Source organism: Egretta garzetta, unplaced genomic scaffold (assembly GCF_000687185.1).
Source record: "Egretta garzetta isolate BGI_Z169 unplaced genomic scaffold, ASM68718v1 scaffold69, whole genome shotgun sequence".
NCBI classification, from domain to species: domain Eukaryota; kingdom Metazoa; phylum Chordata; class Aves; order Pelecaniformes; family Ardeidae; genus Egretta; species Egretta garzetta.
The window spans coordinates 2,653,789-2,671,096 of record NW_009260790.1 but is presented as its reverse complement, the minus strand read 5'-3'; the positions used below and the strand labels follow the sequence as shown (position 1 = coordinate 2,671,096).

At 40.1% G+C, this 17,308-nt stretch overlaps 1 protein-coding gene across 3 annotated transcripts in view; it reads right to left on the bottom strand.

Moving 5' to 3' along the window:
- Window positions 1–17,308, bottom strand: part of CAPZB (capping actin protein of muscle Z-line subunit beta) — a 44,965-nt gene that overhangs the window by 25,335 nt on the left and 2,322 nt on the right. For all 3 annotated transcript variants that reach the window (XM_035901844.1, XM_009646480.2, XM_035901845.1), the window contains exons 2-3: window positions 7,890–8,011; window positions 2,373–2,486 (exon numbers count right to left, since the gene is read on the bottom strand). In XM_035901844.1, coding sequence (XP_035757737.1) covers window positions 2,373–2,486; window positions 7,890–8,011 — 236 coding nt within the window. The remainder of the gene's footprint in view (window positions 1–2,372; window positions 2,487–7,889; window positions 8,012–17,308) is intronic.

The window sequence follows — 17,308 nt, the reverse complement described above, 5'->3', positions numbered from 1 at the left end:
CATCACTGCAATTGCCATCTTGTTCCCACTACAACCTTCCCCAGACTTCAGGCTCCCACATGGCTTCAGCAGCTGTTACGCCAGTAATTGCTACAGTCATTCCCAACCTGATTTGTTGGCAAGACCAGCAAGCAGCAGTGAGAAAAGCTGGCACTTCTTACCCCCACCTCATTTCTGCCCCCCCTCCGATCTCCAAGTAAAAATTAAGCTTCTGCTGTCAAAACACAAAATCCAATTGTCTTATTACAGAAAGTGCAGAGTCCAACTACTAGAACAAAAGCATGTTTCTGTCCAAATCTCTGTTGTAGGTAAAGTACAAATCATTTCCAATTTCAAGCATGAGGAACTCTTCAAATGGTCAGGTTAAGTTTCCCTAACTTCGCAAATTCTTTCCAAAAATGCCACAATTTTTACACCGCTCAGCAAAACATAAGCTGCCCTTCTCCTCTTTTTCTGACACATTTTTGTGATCATAACATGCATCAAAGCATACGGTGCTGACAGACATGCTTATCTAGTCTGACTACCCTGCAAGCCGTAATACCCCCGTCATTTCTGGCTGATGACACGAGAATGAAGTCTTCGTGAGAAATCCCTCCCATATGCCCTCTAACAATGTATTCCCTATAAAACTTGCACTGACAAACTGAAAGATGAATTTGATACAATCTCACCTTTTACTTCCATACAATATATTAAGACTACCATGGTACGACACGCCGAACAGGGTTCTGCAGATTCACCTAAGTCTGAGAGGAACCTGTACCGCATTTTCCTTCCTGCAAATGAAACCTTTTTAAAGGAGTTATTGGATCCAGCCATGACTTCACCGTCATCTGATCAGAGAGGAATTCAGAAGGACAACCTTGGTTCCACACAACTACTCATTTTCACCTTAGTGTATTAAAAATCCTATTAGTCCTGGTCTGTTCTGCACACCTAAGTCTGAGAGGAACCTGTTCCTCATTTTCCTTCCTGCAAATGAAACCTTTTTAAAGGAGTTATTGGATCCAGCCATGACTTCACCGTCATCTGATCAGAGAGGAATTCAGAAGGACAACCTTGGTTCCACACAACTACTCATTTTCACCTTAGTGTATTAAAAATCCTATTAGTCCTGGTCTGTTCTGCACCTGGGGAATAACTGCAAACCTCTCTTCACTGCATATGCAAAATTCCTTTCTTCCACTAAGTTCAGATAGCAGTAACAACTGTTACTTACAAGAGAAGTTGGATATCTATGAAAACAACGCATGAAAATAAGTAAAAATTTGATACCTGTAGCAAAAGTGTAAAGATTACACATTTGGACAGGCTACATTTACATCTTTAATTCTTAAATCTTTATATCTTAAACTCAGTAGAACATCTAGCAAGAAAAGTACTGTTTTACCTGCTTTTGTTAGCACTGTAATAGTACAGTGAAACATGATGAACCACATCTAAGGATGTGTCTTATCTCCATTTTTGGGCAACACGAAGAAGCAATGAGGTTTGTTCACCTTTTTCATGGTCATGAGGCATCTCCAACAAGAAAGCATCCCATTACTCAATTAAGCAGTAAATTCACTTTGCTTTGCGGCACACACTTTCTTTTTAGATTTAGCATTACTATTTCTATCCCATCACTGCTTAGGAGACCACAATCTATAAAGATGACAGCTAAACCTGATCATGTCTCAAGACCTCGATGTGCCTGCAATGCAGGACCAGTGCAGTCCCAACTGTTAGAAAAATCGTTCGACTGACAAGTCAGCTAGACAGTTTCCTATTGCTGCTTTAAAAGACACTGCCTAATCTACATTTATCTTACACATGCTCTATTAATTCCTTTGCTTTACACCTCTTTGACAAGACAGGGCCTAAAACAAGCATCAGAGAATGGCCCTTGCAGCGGAATTGCACTAATCCCCATACAACTGCTGCATTTCAGTATACTACTGCCTGTCATTTTACTGGAGGATGTGAAAGTTGCTGCTGTATATATAGATATTTTGGGATAGTACAGTCTTGAGGGAATGGAAAAAGCAGATGGTTTAAGACTGAACTTAGTCAAGATCAAAGAGAACACAGGTCATTTCAGGACAAAGACGCCGTTAATTTGTTAAAGGGGGGGAGGGAGGCAGGAAAGCACCTCAGCATCTGCCTTTAGCATCAGCTGACAGATTTAATTATATTTTTGTATCGTGAAATCACAGCGGATACGCTTCCCAACAGCGACCAGCAGCTGCCTACCCTTCTTCCTCTGCTATACATTGGTATGCCACTCTCAGAGGCAGCTAGGGACCACATTTTACACTCTTTGGGTGTGTTGCATGCCTGCTGAAGGAAACAAAGAAAGCAGAGGGCTCTGTATGGTACAACTGACATACAAGTCTCTGTACTGGTCAAAGGCATTGTTGGCTTCCACCTCCAGCTTGCGCAGGCGAGCAGATGGCATGGCACCGTCTTCCAGGGGAGGATCGTATTTGTTGCTCCATGGTGATCTGCCAAAGGAACATGGAAAACAGAGACAGTTAGAGAACAAACTCTGAAAGGTTGGAGATCTGTGGGTCTGACCTGATCCACAGATGCTGAACTCCCAAAAAAACCCAGAAGGTACTGAAAGCAGACTATCTGTAAGAATTTTGCCCTCAACAGCCATTTCACACACTGACAAAAAGGGAACAGTGACTCCCCAAAGTTTACAGCATACCTGGGGAACACTCCCCATCTTCGGGTTTCTACTACATAAATAATCATGCTGGGGTTTGAATCTGTTCCTTCTTAAATATTCAAAAATGAGGCCTTGGCTGTTGCACATTAGAAATTTAAAGTTATTTTCATGCAAATACAAATAGATTGTGTAGTTTATTTGGAATCTGATGGTATCTGAGCCAAACACTGCTGTCTACAATTAAAGGTCAAAATTCTCCTCCACTATTTTGCTTTGAAATAAACTCTTACTTTTAGCATAACATTAGGAAAACGTTTGAACAGTTTGAAGGATTTAACAGGGTTTGTAAAACTGCAGGTTTTACTATGATTTCTGCAGGTGTGGAAGAGATTTTGTGCTCTTAATGAAAGATTTGGTATTAAAAGATTAATGGAACCCTTTGCCCATCTGCTTGAGACTTTTATAATTCCCATTCTGTAAACCTGCATTCTCCTTTTCATTTCCCCTTGGAATAGCCAACCTACATATATCACTGCTAGTTTAAAGAAAGGTACCTCTACCCCTTACCTACTCACTTTTCAAAATACTCCAGTCTACCAGCACTAGGTCTTAATGCAGTCCATACGAAAGGGCTTTTTCCTCAGCAGCCATTTGTTATTCATTTCTCAGAAAGGCATCTAGTCTTGACATCTGTTTAACGCAAAGCACAAAGAACAGGCTCTGCTTCGCTCTGGCTTTGCGCTTTCACAACACTTCACTCCTCCCTACCACATCGGGCTCAAAAGGTGAGACACCAGGAAAAGCTAAATCATTATGTCGCTTCCACCCGGAGCAATGTTTTTCAGGTGGTGGTTCTCATTTCAAAACAGTTGCTTAATACTCGGTTGCTTTGGAGAAAAGTCAATGGCTACAGTAGTGCTCCTTTACGTAACAACCTCTCTGAAATCTGGAAAAGATTCGCACAAAAATCACCACCAGTGCTATCTGCGGGGTTCCCAAATGGCACACCTACGCCCACCAGGCAGCACACACAAAACCAAATGACACCAAAGAAGTTCAGGCAGACAGAGCATTGACCTTGCTATCATGAAGTCTGCAAAAGCAAAGCCTGGGCTTGTATGCTAGGTAAGGTAGCGGTACACTTCTGCATTATCAGCAGCATTCATTTGGATGTGCTTACTTTTTCTTTCTCTACTAAATTTTAAAAGGTAGATTCAAAAAAAAAAAATCCTACTGTTTTCTGTAAATTCGGAACACTGTGCTTATCCGTCATCTACGAGGAAATCTGTGAGCGGGGAACCCATGCAGAAGCCACAGTCACGATACTTTAATTGTAACATTAGATGTCTTTTACAGGCTGTAGGAATGGGATTTAAGGGAAGCCCAGTAACATAGATTCTGCTAGCTAGCAGATCGTGGCATTTTCAACCCATTACAGTCAGAGCCAGCAGCAACTTCACCTAAAAAAAAACCCCAATCTCATAACACCACCCTGTATTTTTTTTCTTTTTGTGGAAGAGTACTCACAACACATTTAAAAACTTAAATGGAGGCTATTTGAAGAAAGACAGATGGACAAGCACTTAAATTTCAAAAGTCAGACCTCTAATTTCCCTAAAAGAGAATGTTTTTTGTTTCAGCTAACAGGTTTCAGCGTTGTTGGCACCAAATTCCCCATAAGGATTCTATTTAATAGAGTGATCAAACATACTTTGAGTGGAAATGTATGGACAAAGTCAGGGACCTTGAAGTCTTATATATTAAAAAAAAATTAATAAAAGCTCTGCCTTCACAATGTGGATTCTATGGCTGTTCGATATCCTCCACAAAGGTTTGCTATTACAGGAGCACTCACAGAAGCGCCTGCGAGACTACGCGCACAAAAGGCTGCACGAGCAGCGGGGCAATAATACGAAGAAAGGGAAAATTATCTATTTACGAAGATCCAAGAGACACTCCAAAAAACATATTTCTGGTCTGACCCACGTTTGACATGGAGAAAATGAAGTCTGTCTAAATATGAGGAAGGAGTAAACTGTGATGGGTTAAGCATTAGGATATTAATTTCCTTGCGTGCTGCCCCATGAAACTGGTGGAGTTATCACCTGAATGGCCAAACACCCCACAGCAGCAAAATTTCCAAAGCTAATTCCCAGTCAAATTGTAAAGCCACTCAAAAAAAAAAACCTGCTATCAAACTTGATTCCCAGTGAGAAAGTCTGACTACCTAGCTCCACCTTTCCTGCCAAAGTAGCATGAGGCTCAGTTGTCCACAGAATGCTTGGATTCATATTAAAAGAAATGCAATTAGCAACCTCTCCAGTAAGAGGAAAACTGGTGTTCAGTTTGAAGCATGGAGTAATTGGGGATGTAGCGTGCTGCAGGCAGGGAACAGTATTTCTTGGGACTTCTAATGGAGCGTGTGGTTCTGAAAAACCTTTGTGGAAATATCAAAAGCTTTTAAAAGCACGGTAAACTCCTCCTAGATTTTGGCCTAATTGATTAAATTAGTGTGAGAGCCACTTCCCAGTAACAACTTAAGTTTTTATGAGGTATGAATAACAATGTCTGAACACAGGCACAGAATGGGATTAACACATGCACATGTTAGTATCGCTTGGTTTTCAAAGGCTTTTGCTTTGTGCTGAAGGAAAGAATTTACTTCACAAAACAGAGCTGAGACCAATCAATTCCAGAAGGAAGAATCACTTCAATCCAGAACGCTTGAATCAAAACCCTTAAAGAACAGCATTCTTTAATGCCAGCAATTAATACATTATGCCTATTCTACACAAATGAAATAGCTTTTCTGAAAGCCCATTACTTAATAAGTCCTGAAAATTTCAAAGTGATTTAAAAAACCACAAGTCCTCCTGTTTCCCTTTATTTAAATATTTTCTCAGAAAAAAAAAAGAGATTGAGCAAATTTCAGAGGCAAGCATGAAACTAACCTTAAAGAAAGGGCTACCACGTGCACTAATTAAACACGGAGGGGCGGCAGGGAGCAAGTGTTACTAGTTATTGCAGCATGTCACAATACTGTTTAACAAGTGCCTTTCCAAGTTTCCTGTGCCTCTGGTGATAGATGCTCATGTCAACAGCCTAAATAGGATGCAAGGGGACTGCAAGAGACATACCACAGCTTTGGTGATGAAGCATCTCTTGAAAGACCCACAAGAAACAGAGGACCTAATCCCTTCTCTTGCATCTGCCAGAGAGGATGGAGCTGCAGGAGTACATCTTGTGGAGGGCAGGAGCTGTAAAACTCTGTTCTAGCTACTAATTTAGAAGTGATTAAATGCATGTAGCTGCTAACATAGATCTGACCAACTTAGACATACAAGCTTGATGCACAAATGCTTTTAAAAGGCCCCAGGCTCTTTTGCAGAAGGTTGAACAAACTTTCAGTGTTAGATTAGTACCCTAAAGAACATGAGTGAACACTTCACCTTAGAGACGTTCTTACTTCTTGGCCCACTGCAATAGGTTATAGTTAAAAAACCCATTAAGATTTACACTCAGCCATAATCCAGCTGCACTGCCAAACTTTGCATCCATTATCAGTCTCCTCCTCCTATTTCCAGGACAAAATTAATCTCAGAACGCTCTCTGTGTAAATCATCTACAGACAGAAAGGCTTTCAGTTTAGCTAAGCACCTTTCTGGCAACTCAAAGCAATAGAATCCAGTTAACCTAGAATCCTCTAAAAGCTTACCTGCTTCTTGCAATGATGGCCTGAGCCAAAGAAAAATAAATTGTTAAAATATTTTCTGGAATCCCACTTGGAAACAGAATTCTTGAAACATTCTGGCCAGATGAATGTAAAACACTACTGCAAATCTGCACAATGGAAAGCTAGATGTGTACTGTAGATTAGTTCCAATTGTTAGCACTAAAAAATGCAAGCTATTACACTGAAGCTGCAAGGAGAGCCAGGGATGTAACCCGTATAATCATAACCAGGAGCAGCAGAACGGCCGAGCTGTTAACTCAGGACAGAAGATGAATGGTGGTCATTACTTCACAGCCTAGCACCCCTTTGTTAAGAGAAAAGAATAAAAGCTAGGTGATGCAATATTCACAAAGGTTTCTGGACTACAAGCTTTGTGATTCTTAATTAAATATTTGGAACTACGCCACTGTCACTACAGCTATTAAGAAAAGGCAGGCAATGCAAAAAAAGGGGGAAAAATAAAAAGTAGTTGAGCAATTACAGTCGCTCAACTGTAATCATCCTAATGGCAAGATATAGAATAAAAACATTAAAAGAGGGACTGCATTCAAAGTGGCAGCCAAAATACTGAAATATCATTGTACCATTCCAGTATTACAGCCCTTTCTACTTCAAAATTAATTATATTATATAATTACATACAGCTTATATTGTTCAAATATTTTCATTGGGTTTGTCTACAGTCCTCAGAATAAATTAGCTATTTTGGTAGAAAGGGAATCCTTTTCTTTGCTAAAAAACTTGGGCCAAGATTTTCATACAGAACTAATGACATTTCGTTTCCAAAGTCAGACTCAATCCCTTGCAAAATGTGAGTGAAAGAGCCTTTCCCAGCCTGCAAGTCCACCCTGTTTTGTACAAGCAGATGATTTTGTTTGAACCAACTGCCTGCATCATCTCTTTTCTGGTGTCATCCATTCCAAAGATTTTACAGCCTTGCAACAATAGATGGTTTAATTTCATGCCAAGGCCATCACAATTGTTTCTTCTAGAGATCCGACTGGTTTTAATTCTCCAAGACATAACTATACTACAGAAAACCTAAGAGAAATGGGTTAGTCACCCCTTTAACAAGATAACATCATCACATTTTAGGCTTCAATGAATGACTGTAAATCACAGCAAGGAAAATGTGCAGAAACCCCGTGGTTTCCAGGACAAAAACACATCTTGTTCTAGAGACAGACAGTGAGGACTTGCCTTGCAAAGTCATCAGATTAGCAGCCATCCAACCACATTACCTGAAACTGAAGCACTCCACAGTGGTCTGGAGATAATGCTGTTTATGCCCTTTTGTATATTAGGGAAATACTAAGAACAACTTAGTCTTAAGAGAAGATTATTTGAAACAGTCCCAGTTTCCTCGCTGAGAAGAGTTTAATATCATTAATTTTATTTTTTTTTGGCTAAGAATAAGAGGGAGAAGGGACTGCAACACTTGTACGTAGTTCTCATTGACAAAGTAAACCAGTTAGTTCCTTGCTTCGGATATGAACTCACCTATATGAGTCTCCATCTCTGTTGTAGTCACACAATAGATAATCTTTTCCTACCACCTTATCTCGTGCAATCTTCAATGGCTGATCAACAGAGGAGAGGAGATCTTCACAGAGGCTTGGGACCTGGTGGTTTGGAGAAAAAAAAAAAAAAAAAAAAAAACAAACAAGGAGGGAAGAGAGGGTAACACATTAAGGTTAAAAGAGACTGGCATCCCTATGAACAGATTTTGTTATTAATAGCCCAGATCTGTCCCAAAGCCAGAAACCCTTTAAAACAATAAAAAAGCAACCTGCACTTAAATTACAACACAACCCTATGCTCCCACCTCCAATAATTTCAGATTTAATTACCTAGCCACTAGTGTGGTCCAGTACACTTAAATATATACATTCTCAATATTAGCTTCTTGCCAAAGACGGCCAGTAAAGTGATTGTCGAGGACTGATGAATAAAGGTAAATATTTATAATGGAGTAGAAACAAGGGAGCTGCTAAAAGAATATACCATCCATATGCTAGAGTGTATTTTTCACAAGCTCCCACTCTGTGTAGAGTTCAGAATAGTTTCCAGGCAGCTGGCCAAACATTACCATGTTGGCTAATAAAAATACGCGTGTGTCTGTGTGCGTGAACATATAAAATCAAACACATCTCCTACACAGGTAGCTTTTAATGGATTCATAATCCCAGCTGTCTCCCTGCACGTCACGTGGAGAAAGACTACAAGATGTGCTTTCAACAGGGCAGAGAGGCTTTGATGATGAGATGACATTTTGCAGCCTGAAGCTAGTGTGGATGCAAGCACAAGCAAATCAAGCAAATTCCATCCCATGGCCTCTTGTTCTGGGGCTGACAGCAGCCCTGTTATCAATATCCACATTCCTATACTGCAGGCTTTGGCCACCCTAGAGCCTCCTCCGGGAACTCCCTCTCCCCTGTAAAACTTTAGGGCACATGCAGCAGTGAGGGGACACTCAGCAAATCACTCCTGGAGCTATTATTAAACAATTAGTGTATTGTATGTTCCCCTTGGAAGAAGCATTCCAGATTTCCCCCCTAAGGGAAAGGGACTAACTTAAAATGCCCTTCCCAATAAATGTTGGGAACACAACAGAATACAGGACAACTGGCAAGGTCATTAATATATTGGTGCCAACATGCTAATACAGAAGATAAAATAAATAATCAATGTGGAATCTCTTCTACGTTTCATTCTACATTGTAAAGATGAAAACCTGATTGAGAACATGAAGACAAAAGGCAATCAAGGGTAAAATTAATCACGAAGTGATGAATTCACAACTCATAAGAAATAAAAAAGGAGGGAGGAAGGAATAAAGAAAATATGGAAATGTGCTTTCTTCTCTTCAAGCCAGTGAACTGGTTGGTATAATTTCAAAGGAAAAAGCCTAGAGGAGAAAAAACAAATCAGGGGTGCCACAGCTCCCAAAAGCATATGTGCAAACTATTTTAATGCACTAGATGTGACCTAAGACATCAAACTGCCTGAAACAAAAACATTCCCAGTCCCAAGTACAAGGCAATAACATACAGAGGATATTAAGTCAAAGTAAGCAGGGACAAATATAAAACAACATGACCGCAGAAGACTAAAAAAACCCCCAGAAAGGCCAAAGGACAAAACAAGATGTGGCTAGCAAGAGACGCAACACCTAACCCACATAATCATCCCACAAACACATAAAAACCAAGAGAAAAACCAAGAAATCGTTGGTAAAGTTACCGACAGTGCTGAAAAAGCTGAAACGGTAGTTTGAGGTGTGTTACTTTGGTCTATATACACTGTGATGTGGTAACAAGGGATAACTGAAGAGCCTAGATTACAGAGCAGGGCTGTTTAGTTATTTATATAAAGCTAGATGCTTTGCATTGGCCTTCATCGTTCGATACTTGAAGACGGAGCAACTTCAAAACCATTGCGCATTCAGTGAGTAAATAACAGCGGACAAGAAGCAAGCAGCTTTTAGGAAAATTTTACTTTTTCTGAAAACAGACAACCCTAATACTCCACGGAGCTGATACAAATCAGCAGCGTCATGGCCCAGGTTAAGTGAAGTGATGTATCTGCGTTCACAAGCCCATCTGGTTCCACTTTATCTCCCCCTTCGCTTCTTCATTAGCTATTAATTTTAGGCTGACTCTTCAGGCAGAGGACAACTCGAGATGATTGCTTCCATTTTGGATGCACACACAACAAGACCCAAAGCACCTCATCATTAAGAGCTATGCTCCGTGTGGTTCCTAAGAGTGACCAGCTGAATATATTCCTTCTTCTCAGCTGCTCCTTGGCCAGCTGCCCATCAGCACGGAGATGAGCATCTAGGAACAGACTCCTCACTCTGACGTGCATTTAGAATGAGTTATAGTGATGAGAAGACAATTTAGAAAAAAGTGGCGGTTTTCCCAGACTCTGTTTCTATTGAATTTCTTTGGGAAAAGCCCAATTACACAAGCAGTAAGAGAGCACGAGAGGTCTCACTGTACAATTCTTAAAACTCAAATATACATACAGAGCATTTTCAAAAGAAATCCCAAAGTCAAGACAAGAGTCAATTCCCCTGCAGAAGAGCTCCTAATAGCCAGCTGAATTTAAGACCCTTACAAAAAGCCACACAAATAACTTCTAAATTTAACTTTCTTTTAAAAATAGCACGTGCCTAGTATGGTATTTCTATACTGGTCAGTGGGAGAGCACAATCTCTTACTGACTAGAAGGAACTTTTAACACTTTTTTTTTTTTTTTAAGATGCAATCTATTTCATTTCCACATAGTAATGGTGAACTAAACTTATCTCTGGATGATTCAGTAACACAAATATTCACGAGCACGGTCACTTTTCCAATTTCTAAGAGCTGTGGCTAGTCTTGCAGCTATAACAGTAAATAATGTTATATCTATACTACCTATATCTATATAGATAGTATCTATATCTGTTATATCTATACACTATCATATACTTACTAAAATACACTATACCATATTATAATACTCTACTGTAATAGCAAGCTATATACCCATTGTCTCTCTGCTACAGACATGCTACAGGACTTCAGGCAATATATTCTTTTCTCTTTCTCCTTTCAGAATAAAACAGGGAAGAAACCCTACTTTGGAAGCATTAGAAATTTTCAGTAGTGTTTTTATAAAAAGAACAGCGATATTCCAGCTGATGGAACTACTCATGTAATTCTAATTATCGGGAAAACATCCATGTGTGGCACAGTTACTCCAAAAGAATAATTTTTGTATCATTTATTACATCAATGTTCAACAGCTGCTGTACTTCCTTTCTAAGATGAATTTACAAGATTTATGCACGCTGGTCTTCCTCTTCTATGTTCTAAAGCTGCTTACAAGGCAAATGCAGTAATTTGAACAAGGTAATTTGCAGCTTTAAACACTTCAGCTACATGTTCATGAGGCTATTTGAGCCCTTCTGAGTTTAGGTCCTTTGCATTTTAGAACATGCGGTGGTATTTGGCACAGCCAGGCTAAGCTAGGTGCTGCAATGCAAGCACCCTACAGTTATTTTACACTAGGCATGTACTTTTCCTTAAATTCTTCCCCATGTCAAGTATTGAACCTTAAATTACTTTTGTGCACATTCAGACTCTTGCAGAATTCAGTTTATATTTAGCAAGAAAACATCTAAATGTTTCCCAGTAAAGACAACTCTCCTTAGAAGACCAACCGATCCTCTGAGTTTTCAGCCTGAAACAGTGATTTCCACTGTTAACTTTTCTTATGGGCTTGTTCTACATTAACTGAAAAGCCAAAACACAGTTAGGTGCCTGACTGCATGTCTCCAACAGTGATTATACTGGGAACTTCAACTTGAATTTAGAAATGCAAGAAGTAACCCACTCCCCAGGCCAAATACTGAAATGCCAAAGCAGTGATTTTGTTCAATTAAGTGTCATTGCGATGAAAAAATTGAAGCTATGAGGATTGTTTTATATGCAAAGACTGGGCTCCCACCTTTACTTTGACACAAGTTTTGCCCACTCTGAACAGTGGAAGCTCAAATGTAGAATACAATCTTAACCTTGTATCTTTAGCTAAAGGCCATCATTGATTTAATTTGGTCCACAGAGTACTCTGGACCCTAATGAACCCATGTTTCCACAAATAAGCACTCAATCGTCTATTATGGTGGTTGCAAGTGTAGTCATGGAGCGAGACCACCCTCAATGTAAATTAGAAAAGAAATAAAAGAGAGGAATCTCAGGGGGTCCAGACTCAGCTGTTCAGCCTGGAACTGAACAGCAGCATCATTCAGAAGCACATACCGTGCAACAGGGCACTGTGTTTGTGGGATCTTTTTTTTGCAAGGAGATATACAATGAGCGTGTAGTATAGAGGAAAGAAAAACTGAATGAAAAGTGAGTTAAGCATACTCTCCTGCGTGTCGAACAAGGATTCTGTTGTCTCCTGTAACAGTATTCTCCATCAGAGCAAGCCAGGTATGTGGACAGTGTTTTAATTAAGCCAACCACTCTGCTATCAAGACAAATAATCACTTGTGCCAAAGTCGAAACCGTACACTTTTTGGAGTAGCTAACCTAATAATCATTCCTTCTCGACTCACTTTCTGGTAAAGGAACTTACTATCAACTAAACAATTGTTTCCGAATTATTTTTTTAAGTATGATTGAACAAGCATCTAAAAAAAAGAGAAGTACTCCAGCTCTTCATGTCTTTCACACGCTTTCCATCCTTGCTTTGATCATGCTGGCTGAATTGCATCAAATTCTGCACCTTTCACATTCAGGACAGTTAATATTTTGGCTTACCAGCCGAACAACTTGAGTACGCTAAGGTTATTATATTTTCTTCCACAGCCTTGACTGAAATGAATCATGTTTACAATTGAAACAGCAACATTGTCAGTGTAAGGTTCTATGCTTGGAGTCTTTTTCCATGTTTATTCAGAGGTCAGCATGTACTGACCTCCAGAGGAACCTTACACACTGGAAAACTATGCTAAATGCAGCAAAATTAAAAGTGAAACATTTTTTCCTTAAAGAATCAGAAGGAAGATGAAGCGAGCTTGAAAGGTGGCATTCAGATCCATCTTTTGAATGTGTGTCTAACATGCAGGTATCTGAATACACATGCGACTAGAGCGGTTTTTAATTAAAAGCCACATCCAGACAGGAAAGAGTATTTTAATTTCATGCAAACTCTTAAGACTTGATTTTTCTTTCTTAAGACAACTTACATCATTACAGACATGGACAAAATCACTGCCCGCAGCACTTGGGGAAATCACTCAAAGGCAGGGAAGTGCCCACGTACATTACCTGGCACTCCTGCAAAATAACTATTTTGGCACACGAACCCTCTTCAGCCTGGATTCCTCCCCTCTGGGCCAGTGTATAATAAAATATTATAATTTTTCTGAGTCATTCCACAGCCTCAAAATTTCCTGTTCCTGCAGACACAGACATGGCCTAACGGATGTTGTGGAAACTCAAGAAGGAAGCCTGGCTCCACTCATCTTGGGCCTAAAACCACTAGTAAAGTCACTCCCACAAATCCACACATTGCTAAACCTTAATTTGATCCATCAGATGTCCAAGGGCCACACATTCTTGAAGCTCTGTTTATTAAATGACACTTAAATAGACTTTTGTGTTCAAGACCAGATGTAATTGATATTGGAAACAGCTCAGCTTTATTCAAGTATTTGCACTGAATTCCAGCACTGCAAGAATTAGCAAAACCAAATTAAAACCAATCAGCTTTTCTGGAAAAGGACAAACTGTAACAAGATTGCAGATCCAAGATCTAGTTAGCGATGTCATAGCAGAAACGTTACATTAATTACAGCATTTTTCAATTCAGCTCAAGGAACTACATCTAAAAAACTCTGAAAGGTGACTACCGTTCATAAAACAGCATCTTTGGCATTCTTCCTGCGATTTGCTGGATAAAATAGGGTTTTTGCTAGATTCAGCATTCTGTAGCTTACTGAGAAACAAAAGCTAGCCATCTGGCAGGCACAGCTAGACTGCCCTAGACTTGGACCAGTGACCTGCAGGTGAAGGCTTCTGTATCTCATTACCAGCCACAAGTCCCCTGAGCCATCACAGCATATCAATATCTTGGGAAGTCTCAACTACTTGTGTCAAGAGTCCAGCTGGTGTTGGAGACATCCAGCAACAATTAAGGGATATGCAGAGGCAGACTCTCTGCAGCCATGTTTCTACATTCTAGCTTTCCCCACATCTTTAAAAGAGGTTAGATAGGTTTCTAATTAGGATTCAAGCTCATCAAGTGATCTCCCCCCTCCCCTCCTTTACAAAGATATTTAAACAAACATTTTAATGATCTCTAACACCAGCAGTGCAGTGGCATGAGACTGGAAGAAAAAAGACACAGTTTAGGCTTAAAAGAATAAGTGAATATGAAGCCAGAAGTGAAATTCACTTTTACAATCTCATGCAAGTATGCTCTACGCCAAGCATCACATTAACAATTTACATATATTAATTGGTAACTCCAGCTACCATCAAGATATCCAGAGGTAATCTTTTCTAGCTGGAAAAGCTCCTGCTTACAGCCACTCACCAAATGGAAAACTAGCTCTCCACAGCCATAAATTTATTCAGAGAGCCAGAGCCTCTTTCTTTAGCCAATAATCCTTGCGTTAGAACCCCGACTGACTGCTGGTGGCATACAGCCTATCACACAAGTCTACGAGTCCAAGAAGAATAGCAGGTCAAAAACTCAGCTTTGAGACCACAAGGCTGTCAAGGCACTTCTGCTTCCACTCCTTTAAGTTTTCCCTGGGTCTGAGGTTTGTTTTTTTAAAACATCTTCCACCCTCACTAGATGTCCAGCTAGCCATCTGCATTCAGTTATTTTATCTTTCTCCTCGATTCTGCGTACTGCTTAGGCTCTTGGACTCAAAATACAAAAAGCTCCAGTCACATTCTCATGTTCTTTATGGTCTGTGCAGCCTAAACAATGCAGTTTTCCTGGGGATAAATTCTCTAGCTTCATATATCTTCAGTTATTAAAGGCATGCAAGCAGATTTGAGACTTGCCTGGGGGCACGCTGGCTACATGAAGCAAGGTCCTAAATATTGTTCAAATATTTCAAAATTTTAAGTTTACACAATTTTAAATTCATCTCTCTGGGACTTTCTAAAAAGTAACACATTCTACTAAAAATACTTAAGCATTCTCCTGTGATGAGAAAGCAAAGATGATCCTTTCCCAGATCTTTAATTGCAAACAGAGCCTTGAAAAATAACCACTTATGTTACTGACTGCTCTATCTATAAAGAACTCTAGCTTCAATTCTTCCATGGCAGCCTAACTTGAATCTGTGCTTCAAAAAAGCTTTCACTTTTGGGAGTAAGCTGAGTATTACTTGAATATCAGTCTTAAAAGAGAGGAAGAAAGTTCTGGCTGTGAGCAAACCTCACTCTTCTGGTGAGTCTGCTTGTCCATTTTGTGAGCCAGTTCTGTAAGGATGATTCTCCATCCCCACTTTATGCCAGACATCTGATTTTTCTGAGTCAGCTGGATTTTTCATCTAATTTATATTATATACACACAGGCAAACATCCAAATTAAACACTCAGCAGGCAATTTGTACTTGCAAAAGGAACCTGCTTAACTTCTACCAACATCGATACATACCAACTTCCATACTCAAGACAAAGCCATCAAGACAATCCCGTCACAGACCCCTTATTTGCTTCACATGACCCACAAGCACAATAAAACCAACTTCCACCTCTCCCAGAGATGCACCCCTCTAAGATATGTCAGTGAAGCTGTCTCATAAAAAAAAAAACCAACAAACAAACAAAAAAAAAACACGAAAAGGATTCTTGAGGCTGTGATCAGAGATATCGCTGACCTACCCTGTTACGCCTGCTTCCAAGGTGTCCTAGGAAGAGATCCTCCACAACAGCACTACCTGAAAGGTGATGCCTTCTTTGGGGTTTCTCTTGGAAAGAGCACAGCTAGAAGTACACGCAGCCTGACTTACTGTACAACTTAAGAGAAAGAAGCAGGAGGACAATTCTCTCAGATTGTTCTGATCTTTCAGTATAAGCTGTTTAGCCGCTCAGAGGCAAGCTTCCTTACTTCATGCCACTCTGATTTCCATGAACCAGAACAAGATCTCACTCTTAACTGATACAAGAAACATTTTCATCCAGAAAATACCCTTAATAGTATCCTTTCGGCAAGTGATGAGAACAGATGCGATTTGCAGCTGACTTCCATGAGAAGCACAGTACATCAACAGCAGCAGCTCCTGGACAATGTGAGGCAGTAAGGAGGTGAGACAGTATTTATGCTACACAGTTAAAATCTGTATTAATGTTACAAGTCCTATCACTTAGCATATCCTTATGACGACTCCATGTAAGAGCAGTGTAATCACCTCTAGCACTCCTCTTGTGGGAACTGCTTTACAGTTTGGACTTGGCTGACAGGTAGGTGCTCCAACGCTTCAGATACCCCAGTTTCCAGAGGAGCTACATGGAAAACTATTCTAATTTAAATTAGTTGTCCTTCAAAAGGTATGTGCCTACACTAAGCTCTTTCTGTAGATTTAGAAGTCCTCTTGTACATTTTGACAGGCTCAAAGTAGTCTATTTACAAATACCAACTAATGGAATTCTAACCAGAGCATTCCATGCCAAGGCACATTACCAGCACCGTTCATGGCTTCTTTCGCCCTGGACTTCTGGAGTCCTATGATTGACAAGGTCTCTAATGAACTCTAATTGAAGACTCGGCAGCCTGAAAAACGCAACAACAGATGTGGTAAAAGGGCAAACCACAAACTGTTTTGCTAATGAATGAAAAGTGTCTGGTCTGATGAGGGCCAGTGACCCAAAAATTCTCTTCTTCCATCCACCCTTTTACTTCATGTTCAAGTTTGGACCCTTTCCCTTGTCAGCCCAACACATGGGGGCAGCAATGTACAGCCTTGAACACATTGCACAGACTCATATTGGCACCAAGATGCTCTTTTATTAAAAAGCAGCAGCAGAGCATGGCTTTGATGGAGTAAGAGGGACCTCAGGGAGGGAACTTAGTGCCGTTATCCTTCCCAGTAGGAATACAAGCTGAGGAAGCCACTGTCAGTTCCTCACTAGAGTAGTTTTGGAAACGTTTTTGCATACAAAGACATTTCTAAGTCATCTTTATTTCCTTTCAATGGATCTTAAGCAAGCATCAAAACAGTAGCTACACTCATCAGCCTGTAGATCAATTCCTATGGAAAAACTCTGGAAAGTTGAGCTGCAAGCAAACTTCAAGTAACAGCTTCACAACCAAAAAAAAATTATGTGGGTCTCTGCTTCATGTCTACTCCAGCATGGCAGCATAATGAAGCAAGGAAACCAAGCACAAAGGGAGCAGAAGTC